The 13,147-nt window shown below is 34.5% G+C and overlaps 1 protein-coding gene across 1 annotated transcript in view; it reads right to left on the bottom strand.

Annotated features, from left to right (window-relative positions):
* The window catches only part of MPDZ (multiple PDZ domain crumbs cell polarity complex component), a 181,095-nt gene that overhangs the window by 82,968 nt on the left and 84,980 nt on the right, over positions 1 to 13,147 (bottom strand). The window contains exons 16-20 of the mRNA XM_052645436.1: positions 12,490 to 12,675; positions 11,148 to 11,357; positions 8,752 to 8,868; positions 6,805 to 6,972; positions 125 to 409 (exon numbers count right to left, since the gene is read on the bottom strand). Of these exons, the coding sequence (XP_052501396.1) occupies positions 125 to 409; positions 6,805 to 6,972; positions 8,752 to 8,868; positions 11,148 to 11,357; positions 12,490 to 12,675 (966 nt within the window). The remainder of the gene's footprint in view (positions 1 to 124; positions 410 to 6,804; positions 6,973 to 8,751; positions 8,869 to 11,147; positions 11,358 to 12,489; positions 12,676 to 13,147) is intronic.

Below are 13,147 nucleotides of genomic sequence, written 5' to 3'. Positions count from 1 at the left end.
TTGTCTTTTGAAAATCTGAGCCTTAGGAGAGCACTGGCTCCAAACAGATAGAGAAGCCAGAGTAACTTAACCCTTCACTGCTCCCAACTTCACCATCATACACAGACTGTATCTAGAATGTCACCTTTCCAGTCGAATCAGTCAGCACAGGAGAATTCAGCTCTGCACTTGATACAACTTCATTTGGTAGGTGAGATTCACTCCATGCTCTTAAGCTGTCACATTCATAGTGCTGTTCAATAGCATTTGCAGGTGTATAGTCATTCATGGTAAAGCCAGAAGCTGGCCCCATGCTCAAGTCCACTGAAGGTGCACTCTCATCCTGTCTTTGCAAGAGATTTTGGGCATAGAGCTCCTCCAAGGACATCTGCAGATCAAGTACTGAATCTGAGGAATTTTCAGTAATATCCTGATGATTAAAGAACAAAATTAAAAATTATGGCCAGAACTGTATCAATGCATTTCCTAAGATCTTAATGAACAACTATTTAGTGAAAACCAAATGCAACATAATATTAAAAAGTATTAGCAGATGTACAAACTCACTGCTCAGCTTATATGTGGCATGTTTATTTTTATAAATACGTATACTCTTCCTGCAAAACATACATCTATTACTGAGTCATACTACTACAATATACTAGTACTTAATAACCTTATTAAGATACAATATTTTGTTATACTCAAAAATAAAATTATTCAGAGTTCCATATACATAGGCAAGTAAATAACTTATATTTCTAAATCTCATTTTAAAAGTAGTTCATTTCCAATCTATCTGAAATTCTTATTAGTTCTAAGATTTAGAATATAAAGAATATGATATTGATTGAGTAGTTTCTACTGACAAGAACCTCCAAGAAAAAATTATTTGGATAGGGATTTGTAGGTATTTATGTAGTTAAACAGAAAGTCACACAATCTATATTTTTATAGGGAATTTTTTCTTAAGCACTCTGAAAGTTGCAGCAGAAGGAACAGTACTAAGAAAAGTTGTCCTAAGATGTAGATTCCAATCCAGGATATTTATTAATAATAACATCACAGAACTTCTCTTTGTTGACAGTTGCTCATTCATGTCCGACTCTTTGCAATCCCATGGACTGCAGTATGCCAGGCTTCCTTGTCCATCACCAATTCCCAGAGCTTGCTCAAACTCATGTCTATCAAGTTGGTGATGTCATCCAACCATCTCATCCTCTGTCGTCCCCTTCTTTTCCTGCCTTTAATCTTTCCCAGCATCAGAGTCTTTTCTAATAGGTGGGATCCTCGCATCAGGAGGCCAAAGTATTGGAGCTTCAGCTTCAGCATCAGTCCTTACAGTGAATGTTCAGGATTGATTTCTTTTAGGATTGACTGGTTTGATCTTGGCTTTATGCAAAATAATTGCTAGAATTCCATGAAATTCTAAAATTCTACAGCTCTACATAAATATATATTATCTACTTACAACACATATATTGTATCACTTCTGTGCTTTGGACAAGTAGTATCCCAGGAACTGCTGTTGAATAAATGTATCAACTGTTCCTTCAATCCTTTTACTGATGTTTTTAAAGTATAAAATCAGTGTATGAGTATATTATTATCAAAAATCATTCAGACCATACTGCACACAGATTACAGTATGAAAGTCTTCCTTCACTGCACATTCTTCAAGTCCTTTCCTCAGTAGAAATAAATGGCTGGCATTAGTTGGGTGTTTATTCATCAGAGTTTTTTATGTATCTGTATAATATATAAGTATACATGCACAAATATGCACATATTCATATCCATTTTTAAAAATTAAACTAAATACTAAATAGTATATTCCTACTTTTTTGAAGTATCTTTATACCTCAACATGAGAGATTTCCAATGTCAGTAAATATGTCATCATTGACATATTCTGAGTCATTGTGATATATACTGCAAATATTTCCAAGGTTGTCAACTGTCTTTTAAGTCTGTATATGTCATATACATAAATGTGCAGAAGTTAATGCCTTATGTAATCAAGAATTATGTAATTCTTTATTAAAACTATTTATGCAATCAGACTGGTCAATTTCTTTATGCTTCTGGTTTTATAAGCTGCTTAGAAAGTCCTCCTGCACAGAATAAATGAAATACTTTTTAGTATTTTTCTCCAACTTTACAAATGGTTTGCTTTCAGATACAGTTTTAACCCATCTAGATTTATTTTTCAGAATTTGATGTCAGATATGCATCCTTTTCATTTTTTTTTCTAAATTGGCAATCAATCGCTTCAACACAATTTATTACACTTGTCTTGTTCAATCAAGTTTCTGTCTCTCTGGAATTATCAAACATTCCTGGTATAAAGAATTGAGGCAAGTGGGAAAATCATGCAAGCAACTAACATCTTTAAAATCCTCAGAAACAAAGGATAGAAAAGTATCATCCTCCACACTCCCAAAACCTAAATAATAACCTGTTGGCTCATACAACCAACTTTTAGTCTTACGGAAAAAAAAAAAAAAAAAAAAACAACACAAAGTACTTAATAGAATAGTGGTTAGCTTCTGTATTTCTAAATTAATTATAATAATTAGCAGAGGTCATCCTTACCACTCCTCAAATAAAGGTGGCAATCAAAACTACTTTCTACCAGAAAAAGAGGTCAAGTTGCCCTTGTTAGCTTGGGTTTACTAGAAACCATGTAACAGAAATCTCCATGCATTATTCATGAAGGAGTTAACACTGACACATATGAAAGGAAGAGCTCATCAACACAGCAGACAACACACGCCGACTTCAGAAACATTTCTGGTTGCTGAACAACAACTAGTTTATTTTTAAGTCTTATGGATCTAAAAGAAAAGCAGTTCTTCCCTCACAAGTGAAGTGAAGTCGCTCAGTCGTCTCCGACTCTTTGCGACCCCCTGGACTATAGCCCACCAGGCTCTTCTGTCCATGGGATTCTCCAGGCAAGAATACTGGAGTGGGTTGCCATTTCCTTCTCCATCTTCCCTCATAAGATGTGCAAAAATAACCACAATTTCCCAGTACAACTTGGTATCTAAACTGGAATCTGTCAAAAATCCACCTTAATAGGTACCTCCACTTGACACATTTATGTTCTCAGGGTAAACGGAGGGAAGATTAAATGAAAATGACAATTACACTTGAAAATACAGTATAATGCATATTAATGTTATACTTAGGCACATTATTTACCCAGAAAATATGTTTACATAGACAAGAAAAAAACTTGAGCATTTGATGGACACAACCTGCTTTTTTTTCAATAACCAGTCAACCACAGAAATCTTTCTATACTTTAGAAAAATATACCATAAGGACAGCTGCTCCAACTTGCATTGCACTCCTACTCTTTCTGAGATAAGGTACACTTCCTTTCCTATCTGTACTCTTACCCTACTGAGAGAGAAGGTAACATTTCTCGTACCTTTGCTAGCTCTCAGTTTTTGTCACTAAGATTTCCACAATCACTCTCATCATCTTGATTATAGTGATGTAATCAGTTTTTAGACCAACCCTTTCTCCACAAAATAATAAAAACTGGTATCAAGATTTAAAAAATAACTGTGAAGGTAGCAATATTTTATGCTACAGAATGACACTAGTGGAGATTTATTCCTACAAATATGTAGATTTTTGTTTTTTTTCAAATCATGGAATCCATTGGTTTTGTTTAATTTATAAGGTATGAAGAGGGGTTTCTACGGTGACAAACATGAAGTTCAGCTTGCACTAGCATCAACCGCATTTCCGGGGGACCAGCATTCAGGAATGCAAGACATGCACCAAACTGGTCATCTTTTCATCACTGGAGCAAGAAGAGAGACTGTGGATGCACTAGGGAGTGTGGGGCATGGGTGTGTGGATAAGAAGAAGAAAAGGAAATGGTTTACTGAATCTTTATTGATTGGACTATTAAGTCAAAATAGAGAAAATTATCTTCTCCCACAAAACCATATTGAGCTTTAAAACACAAGTGTGCAAGTATTTAGTAGGTTTGTAAAACAATTATTTCTTCATTCTATTATGTCTTTGGAGGTGAGAAGGAAAAGAGGATAAAAATACTAATGAAAAAATTAAAACCTAGAAGAATGAGAAAACCACCCACTAGCTTCTTGCCTTTAATGTCCACCTTTCAGTGACCTGACTCTATTAATCCAAATACCGCTGGAAATGGCCATATTTTTCAGATTCTTGAGTAATGTTTTTTCCCTTAAGTCCCTAAATGAAATTAAGCAAACACAACTCCTTTATTTAAAAAAAAAAAAAAAAAAAAAAAGGCAGAATGATCCCACAAATGAGAGAATTCTGTGCAGAGGAGCTTCAATGTATGCTTACGGTGCTAAGCTAAGCAGCGGTCTAGGTCCAGGCTCTGCCCTTAGGAAGAAGGCCTCCCTCTATAATAAGACCCTGTTCTGGGTGATCAGCTCCTAGAGCTTCCAGCAGCATGCCTGGCACAGTTCAAAGCCTTCTCATCAGGGTAAAGAAAACAGGTAAACTTACTTGTGCATTTCCAGTCATCATTTAAGGCTACGAGATTATTACATAATTAGCAAGGTCAAAAATCTGAGGAATCACTGAGATCCTCTCACTCTTTTATCCTTCTTTTAAATCTGTATGGAGGTTTCTCTTTTTCTTAAAGATCACATGTGGTATCATTTTATCAAATAAAGAATCCCCAAATGAGCTCACTTTTCTTTGAGAAAAATGGTCGGCTCTAAGTTCTATAACAAACTGCCGCTCTGTCTTTTAAAAATAAATTTAGTGCAAAGAAATAGGAAGATGAATGAATAATCTAACTTCTCAAGTTTCCAGCAAAATATCTTAGTACTAAAAAAATGCCACGAAACAAATACAAACAAGACAAAAAAGTGGCAAAGATGCACCACGATACACAAACAGTCCTATTTTCTAAGAAAACTGAAATCACACAGGAGTTTCACAATGTGTTTTAAAACACCCTCATTAGTGTCTCCTTTGTTGTTTTGTAGTTTAAATATTTCAGTTGATAGGCCAGCTTGCCAAAATTTGCTTCAACAAAAGAGTAAACTGCCTTGGGAAAAAAAAAAAAAAAAGAGTCAAACAGACTTCAGTAAGCCAATATGTTGTACTGCGCATAGCCAGCATTTGCCCTGTAAAATATATGTTTCTTAGTATGCACATTGTGTAATCCCTTTAAGTAACAATTACTAAGTTAAACAATGCAATATGTCCCACTGGCAAGGAGTGTGATACGCAGCAGATTAGAAGATTCCATTAGGAGATGAACTCAGCTTTCAGCCCTGAGGCCACTAAAGAAGGAATATGTTCCAGACAGGACTCAGTCAGACAGTCTCAGGTGTGGTGAGAGAGGAGCAGCTGCTCCATTCAAGATTATACCTTGCAAACCAATTCAAGGAGATTGCCCAGGATCGTTTCAAGGATAACAGGTGCATCTTGAACATAAAAGAAAATGCTTTGAAAATGTTCTGGCCAAAAAATTTCTTGTTAATCAGAAAAGGAGGAAAATTGTTCAAGGCCTATTGAAATTCTACTTTCCAACTGACTCATAAATACAGATTCCCTTCCCACTGAATTTATGCAGAAAATATATGTTTCATATATTTAAAAAAGAATTATTATCCAATCTTTTACCATAATGATTATGTTTATTTACAGTATATTTCCAACATGGAAAAATAAGGAAAATATATCCATATATGAACCTTCTGCCGAGATTTAACATACAGTAATATTTGGCATATTTTCTTCAATTTCTCTTTCTTCTTAAAAGGATATAATGTACTGATATTATAGATACAACTAACTTCCCATGCTTTAATTTTTTCTCCTAGAATAACTTCTTTCCTGAGGTTAAAAGGAATCATTCCTACACATTTTCAAATTTTCAAAATATACACACTCATAAATAAATACACATTAAATTGCTCTGTTTATTAAATTTCTAGGAAATATAAATGAGTCCAAGAAATCAATAGAAAGACAAGCAACTCCATTATAAAATGACCAAAAGATATGAAGATGCAATTGCTGGATATGAAAACCAGATGGCCAATATATGAAAACCTGTTCCACCTCATAAGCAATCAGAAATCCAAATTCAAACAGTGATATATCATCTCACACACAAAAGACTAAATAAGCTTTATAAAATATTACTTTTTAAAAATTACAGAAAAAAATTAAATAAAGAAAGGAAAAAATTATAGAGTATGTCACCAAGAAAATGAATATAGAGTTGGGTGAGGCACTTACACCAGTAATCTATTTTTAAAATGTCGATGGCAGAGACATATCATACAGTAGCTAAATTCTTCATTACTTCCAGTGACTCAAACATTCTTTGCCATTCACTGTGGTTTTTACGTAAAGTATTCTTTGGCATTATTTTATATAAAAATATATGATGGCATTAAGTTCAACTTAGATAATAAATATTAAACTAATGCAAGGACTATTTTACTATCCAACTTTCCATGGAAATCAGTTTCAAAACCATTCAGAAAATAAAGTTACTCTTGTAATTTTTCCAAAGTAGACACTGCCAAAAACAGAATTTAAGAAATACATTTCATTAAAATTTTTGTCTAATATGCAAATCTTAAAGTTTTGAACTCTTGTATCTATCACACTGTATCACAGAACCCATATTTAAATAGTCCCTTGGAGTCTACAAGATACCCAGCTAACACTTCCTAAAGGAAGTCATCACTGCATAAACATAAGGTCTTTAACATGCCACTCCCACAAAATCCCGTTAGCAATGATCTCTGGGCAATAAGTTCTCTCATAAATAAAATGGCATTTCCTTTGTACCTTGGGAGGAGAAGATGGAAGGGAGGGACCATAATTCAGGTTATCACTACAAGCACTGCTGTGAAGAGATAAAATAGAGGCTTGAGTGGAGTAGATACTGCCATTATCAGGAGAGTACTGCGACTCAAAGGCAGATTCATCTGCTAAGTCAGCATCATTTGCGTTCACCTAGGAATAAAAACAATAATATCAGATGGGAATTCTGTTCTGTTACTAAGACTAAAGGGCATACTGGTATCATTCTCTGGTCTATTCTATTTTCTATAGGACCTCTTCACTCTCTTCAACACATCAGAAACTAACTACTGTAACAGAACAAAGACAAACTGGTGCTAGCATAGAGGGTTATTTTGTTTCATCAATGAAAGGGCAAAAGGTAATAACAAAGGGCCTGGAGCAAGTCTAAGTTTAAATATTTCTATAATTTAAAAAAATACTTTTTTTCCAGTTACCTGGAATTATAATGTGAAATTATTGTACTGATTACAATATACACCAAAACTCCAAATGGCTGATTTAAGAGCTGGCAATTGAAAAATAACTAACAAGAAGAAACATATCCTTCAACAATAGGATTATTAGAATCAAAGCAAGATGTGCACAATTAGTTATAAACACCTAATGGAGAATTTCACAGGTTTGAAACCTCTCACTAGTCCAACACCACTAAGACATGTATTTAAAATATTCCTTTCTAGTAACACTGAGGAATCCTTCCCAGCCCTCCAAAAAAATTTTAGGTCAGGAACCTGGCTTTAATGAAGGAAGTACTAGGAAGAGGATGTGTAATTTTTACACTTGTATAAATGTCATATGCATATTTATATCTGGTATTTAGTTTTATACTTTATTAACTATTAACATACCACTGGATTCTCTACCAGACCATAAGGTTCTCAGGAGCAAGAACCATATATTCACAAAAGAAAGTTGGCCTCTAGTGGTCCCTAAGTATAGTTATTACAGTGAATGATTTTATATGAAAGTGAAGTCGCTCAGTCATGTCCGACTCTTTGCAACAACATGGACTGTAGCCTACCAGGCTCCTCTGTCCATGGGATTTTCCAGGCAATAGTATTGGAGTGGATTGCCATTTCCTTCTCCAGAGGATCTTCCCAAACCAGGGCTCGAACCCGGGTCTCCCACATTGTAGACAGACGCTTTACCGTCTGAGCCACCAGGGAAGTCCATGATTTTATATAGACCAAGTAAAAATAAAATTTTAATGTAAAAGCTTCTGGTAAATCAATAATGTTAACAAACACATATTCATAGAAAACATGAACATTCCCTCTTTTGGAAGCTTTTGTGCTCTTAATCCATAAGTGAAACAATGTATGTGACTTTCATATTATTAATATAGGTTAAAGCGTCTGCCTCCAATGCGGGAGACCCGGGTTCGATCCCTGGGTCAGGAAGATCCCTTGGAGAAGGAAATGGCAATCTACTCCAGTTTTCTTGCCTGGAGAAGATGGAGAAGCCTAGTAGGTTACAGTCCATGGGTTCGCAAAGAGTCAGACACGACTGAGCGACTTCACCTTCCATGAAATAACATAACTGTTAAATCATTAAAAGGAAGCTAAAATAACTGATCTCTGACTGAATACTGAAAACAGTTAAAGAATGCTTAGAGATATTCAAGTACATATTTAGAGCAAACAAGTGCTTTAATAACTTTTGGTATGATGTAAAGATTAAATTTACATGTTGACATAATGCACTGCTAAATGAATTTCTGCCACAAATCCAACATTTTTCAGGTTTATAATAGTTTGCTTTTCTTCTCATTTTGAACTGTGAGAACTACTGAAGTTGAAAATAAAATGTTAAGTTTTCCAAAACATAATGAACAAAGAATACAGTAAGACTTCAGAATGTTTTGAAAAGCAAAAATAAGACACATTTAAGATTTTGAAAGAAAGCTTGATAAGCCAGCGCGCCACTAACCAGAGCCAAGTCAGCCCTGAAGAGGGCTTTATCAGCCAGCCCTTCCTCCTCGCAGGAATGTGGCGGGTAGAGAAAGGAATCCTCCTTAGCAGAAACATAACCCTCTTCTGGGGACAGCTGCAGGGAGAATGAAGCTCAGTGTTTGAGGATGAGTTCATGAAAAAGAAGGCAAACAGGAAAGAAGGAGGGAAGGGAAAACAGAGGAGAGGGGAGAAAAAAAGTAAGGGCGGGAGGAAAAATTGGAAAGTTTTCAAATAATGTTTTCAAGTTATAAAGTCATCATAAAAATAAATAAATAAATAAAGTCATCATAAACAAACAACTTTAACATAAATGATGAGCAAGAAATATAATAAATACTCATGTTGAACAGTTTTATATTTTAGGACACAGTAAGAATGCTTATCCCAATACCAACATCATCTGTTAGATGAGAATCCCTTTCTACAAATTTCTTTACCCTTCTTACAAAAAGATTATCAAAATCAACAATTTTTTACATTATAATAATCTTCTGGTCACCTACCAAATACTCGAGTTAAACAATGACTTCTAAATACAGAAATAAGGCAACTTTTAGGTGTTAAGATGTAGAAGAATTTGCAGAAAAGGAAACATTAAACAGAAGGACCAATATCTCTCTGTCATTCCTTACTAGAATATTACTTTAAAGAATGTAATTTCTCTGACAGGGATAGTTAGTGACCTCTCAATGGAGTATCTTAATTTAGTATGGCTCAAAATACAACCATCACCACCAACACTAAATGTATACAATATATTTACACTGTACTCCTGATTATTTTTAAAAATGTTAATTTCTTTGACAAGGACCTTTAGTAAACTGTCAATGAAGTCTCTTAATTTAGCATGGCTTAAAATACATCACCAACTCTGTATGTATAGGATACACTTATACTGCACTCCTGAGGAGTCAAATTATAACCATGATCACAGTGATGGATAACCTAGCATTCTTCTTACAATATCAGGAAAACACAAGCTAAAACATTTAGATTGTCTTGCCTACATCACCCTGTATCACCAATATGTGCAACAGTATTTCAGAGAAAAAAAATGTTTACATTCTTTGCCCATACATATGAGCCTAACTTTTAGTAAAACTGACTTCATATAAATGAGATTTATCACAACTGCAATGCATATTCAATTTGGAATACTAAATACTCTTACGAAAGAAACTTATTTTGGAACTAACTAGGGGAAAAAAAAGATTGCTTCAGAGTTAGGTGGCACAATTCTCCCTTAAGGGCAGTAAAACACATGTATTGATCATGTTTGCCATTTTCTTTGTGTAACAGAAACCAAATGTATGGTCAATATTAATAAATATGTAGAGTCCCATAATGCACTATCTTCATTCTTACACTCTTCATACTGAACCCTTGTTCTGATTCCTACAATCCTGGTTTAATTTGAGGTTTGCTTAATATTCTCTTTCTTCTTCCCTTCCTTTCTTCCTGTTTTCATAAATACATTTTCACAGGTTACCAAAATTTGTTATGGAATGAAAAGCAGAGCATAAAAAATCTATTCAACATTTTATATACATCAACAAGCTTACAATCTAAATAAACTCTTTGACAACATAAATCGACTTTTATTTGATGTTTATGCAAATATATCTATGTGTCTATGTTTAAGAGGAAATATTATTTGTCTTTTCTACTTCAAATATATTTATATATTGAAAAAAACACAAATATTGAGACTGTCTCTAATATTTCATTGCAATTCAATGATAAGTGCTATGTTGCAATCACTGTACTAAATAATCACACTGACATTATGTAGCATGAATTTATTAGTTGTTTTTATATTGCAGTAATTAATAACATGAATGCTATTCCCTCCCAGGAGAAGAACTACAGGCTGATGAACCTAAATTAGAAAGTTCAATTTCTTGCTCTGCAGTAATTATACAACAAATATTTTGAAGTCAACAAAATACCGGGACTTAATCCACTCTGCCAGAGATTCTATTTCTTCCACTATAACTGAAGATTCCATTGTTAGCTGTTGTTATTAATTTCTCTAATACATCAACTTATTGGTATAGATATTTTAAAGCCTATTCTTTGAAAACATTTGTTTGTATATTGATCATGACCTTATTTTTGAATTAAGAAAAAGCTAAAAGTGAACCACAGAACATAAACTTTTAAATTTATTTCTGAACTTCCTGGCTGTTTCTTTCCTTTATCCTTTAAAAAAATATTAATCACAATTAAATTTTTACACTCATGGAGCCAATAACCATGCTGATGGAAAAATATCAAAAGTCATGATTCAATCATGAAAATACCTGAAGCAAAAAGGCTGAAAGTCACTTTTATTTGCAAATAAAAAGAAATCAGTAAAATCTGAATTCTTACAGGCAAAGGCTTAGCAACTCCTATTCTCACAGTTCCTGATGGTGCACCCTTCAGGGCCTGGACAGCTTCTTCGAGACTGCTGTTTTCCAAGTTAACATCATTAACAAACATGAGTCGATCTCCAGGAAGAAGTCGTCCATCCTTTTCGGCAATTCCACCAGGCACCAAAGAACGAATGACGATCACAGTGCTTGCTGGATCAACTGGATCCTGAAAGGACAAGAAAGCAAAGAGCAGGCAACTCCTCTCTACACTTAAAAATGTTATTACAGGTTGCACTCTCTGCATTGTAATGGATGGGTAAAATTTTCAAAGTGTCTTTTAAAAATTCCATACAACACTTCCAGTGAATTATCTGGGTGAAAGCTATCTCCATTTTGAAGGGTTTAGGAAGAGTCCACCCTAAACAATGGCATCCCCACTTTCAATGGTTCCCAAGTAGATGTTTTAAATTTTATAGGTAAATTTAAAAGCGTGACTTCAGCTATTGATAAACAGTCCACTTTTATAACTATCATCTGAGATTCATGAATTATTAACAGCAGCATTTACTGACAGGCTGTTACTATTGTGGAACATCAGTAGATGTGAGTGTTCTGAGGAAAGGGCTTGTTTTTGGAATGAAGAGATACAGGAGGCCATATCGTAGTTGATAATGCAGTGTTTTCTGATACACAACAACCTTAATATTAGAACAAGACTCCAGAATCACGCCTGAGAAAGAATACAACTCTCTGGAGTCATCTGAGACAGCCTGCCAGCTCAGTATTAATTAATGAGGCACAGCAGCTGCACCTCATCAGCCCAGCAGTAGCATCCCCTCAGTAACTCGGCACCGAGCGCAGCACGAGGATGCAGGCTACACCTGACCTGACCTAATTTGATTATTCATCAAGTTTGGTCAAATAATAAGAATATGAGAATTCACAATATATCCAAAATAATATATCTATCATTCAGTTCAGACAAAAGAAGTAAGTATTTGATAGTTTCTGTCTTACCACTCAAATATGAACTATCCATTAAGAGCAAGGAAATAAAAACAATTTAGGTATATTTCCCAAAGAAACAGTAAAACTGTATTTCTATGATATTCCTAAAAAGTATTCTACATAGTCTTCAAATTTCCAAAAGCTGAAATATAAAAGAGCTAAAAAATCTCAATATCAAAAAATGCTTTATAATAATAATCTTATTATAAATTATTATTCTGAAAGACTAGAAACAAGAACACATATTTGATGACTCTAAAGTATTATCTACTTTTGCTCTGCCAGTAACAATACACATTTAGCACATTATCTTTTTAAAAAAAAATTTGTTAAAAGTAGGATATATTTACCTGGTAATCTAAAATGCTAAAACCAAGTCCTTTGCTCCCTTTCTCCAGCTCTATGTTCTGAATGTCGGCTTCCCACATAGCCAAAGGTCCTTGAACTTCCTCTGCATTCTGATCCACATCAGTCACAGTCAGCACAGGATCCTCTGTCTCCGAGGACCCGATGAACTCACCTAGATCTACGTGAGGCTGGATAAACAGACCAGACAGCTCTTATTTCAGATGTACTAGATCCGCAGATGTACATGCCAACACTATGAGGAAAAGGGAGATTCCCAGCATCTGCCCAGAATATAGCACTCGCATATGAGCAGCAACAGTTTATCAAGAAACCTTTATGAATTAAGGCAGCAACTTAGAAATAACCTAACTTGTAATAGGCACTTAAAATGTATGGTTCAAAGAGCTTCCATAAAATATATAGTGATTCTATCTTAGTAGCATAATTCTATGTGATTTTCACCGTTTTTTCATCAGTGTCTGAATCACATCTGTTGTTAGAAAAAGAAATCTAAAGCTATTTTTGATATTAAAGAAAAAGAATGCTTATGATAAATTAGAACAATTCAAGAGGAAATGGCTGTATGTATAAGTTCTACACACTGAGCAAACAAGGGTTCTAAAATCCTATGAGTTGTGCACGTGATTGTTTCATTAATAA

This window comes from Budorcas taxicolor, chromosome 8, assembly GCF_023091745.1.
Source record: "Budorcas taxicolor isolate Tak-1 chromosome 8, Takin1.1, whole genome shotgun sequence".
Classification (NCBI taxonomy): domain Eukaryota; kingdom Metazoa; phylum Chordata; class Mammalia; order Artiodactyla; family Bovidae; genus Budorcas; species Budorcas taxicolor.
The sequence above is the reverse complement of the archived record's forward strand: the minus strand, read 5'-3'. Positions and strand labels throughout refer to the sequence as shown.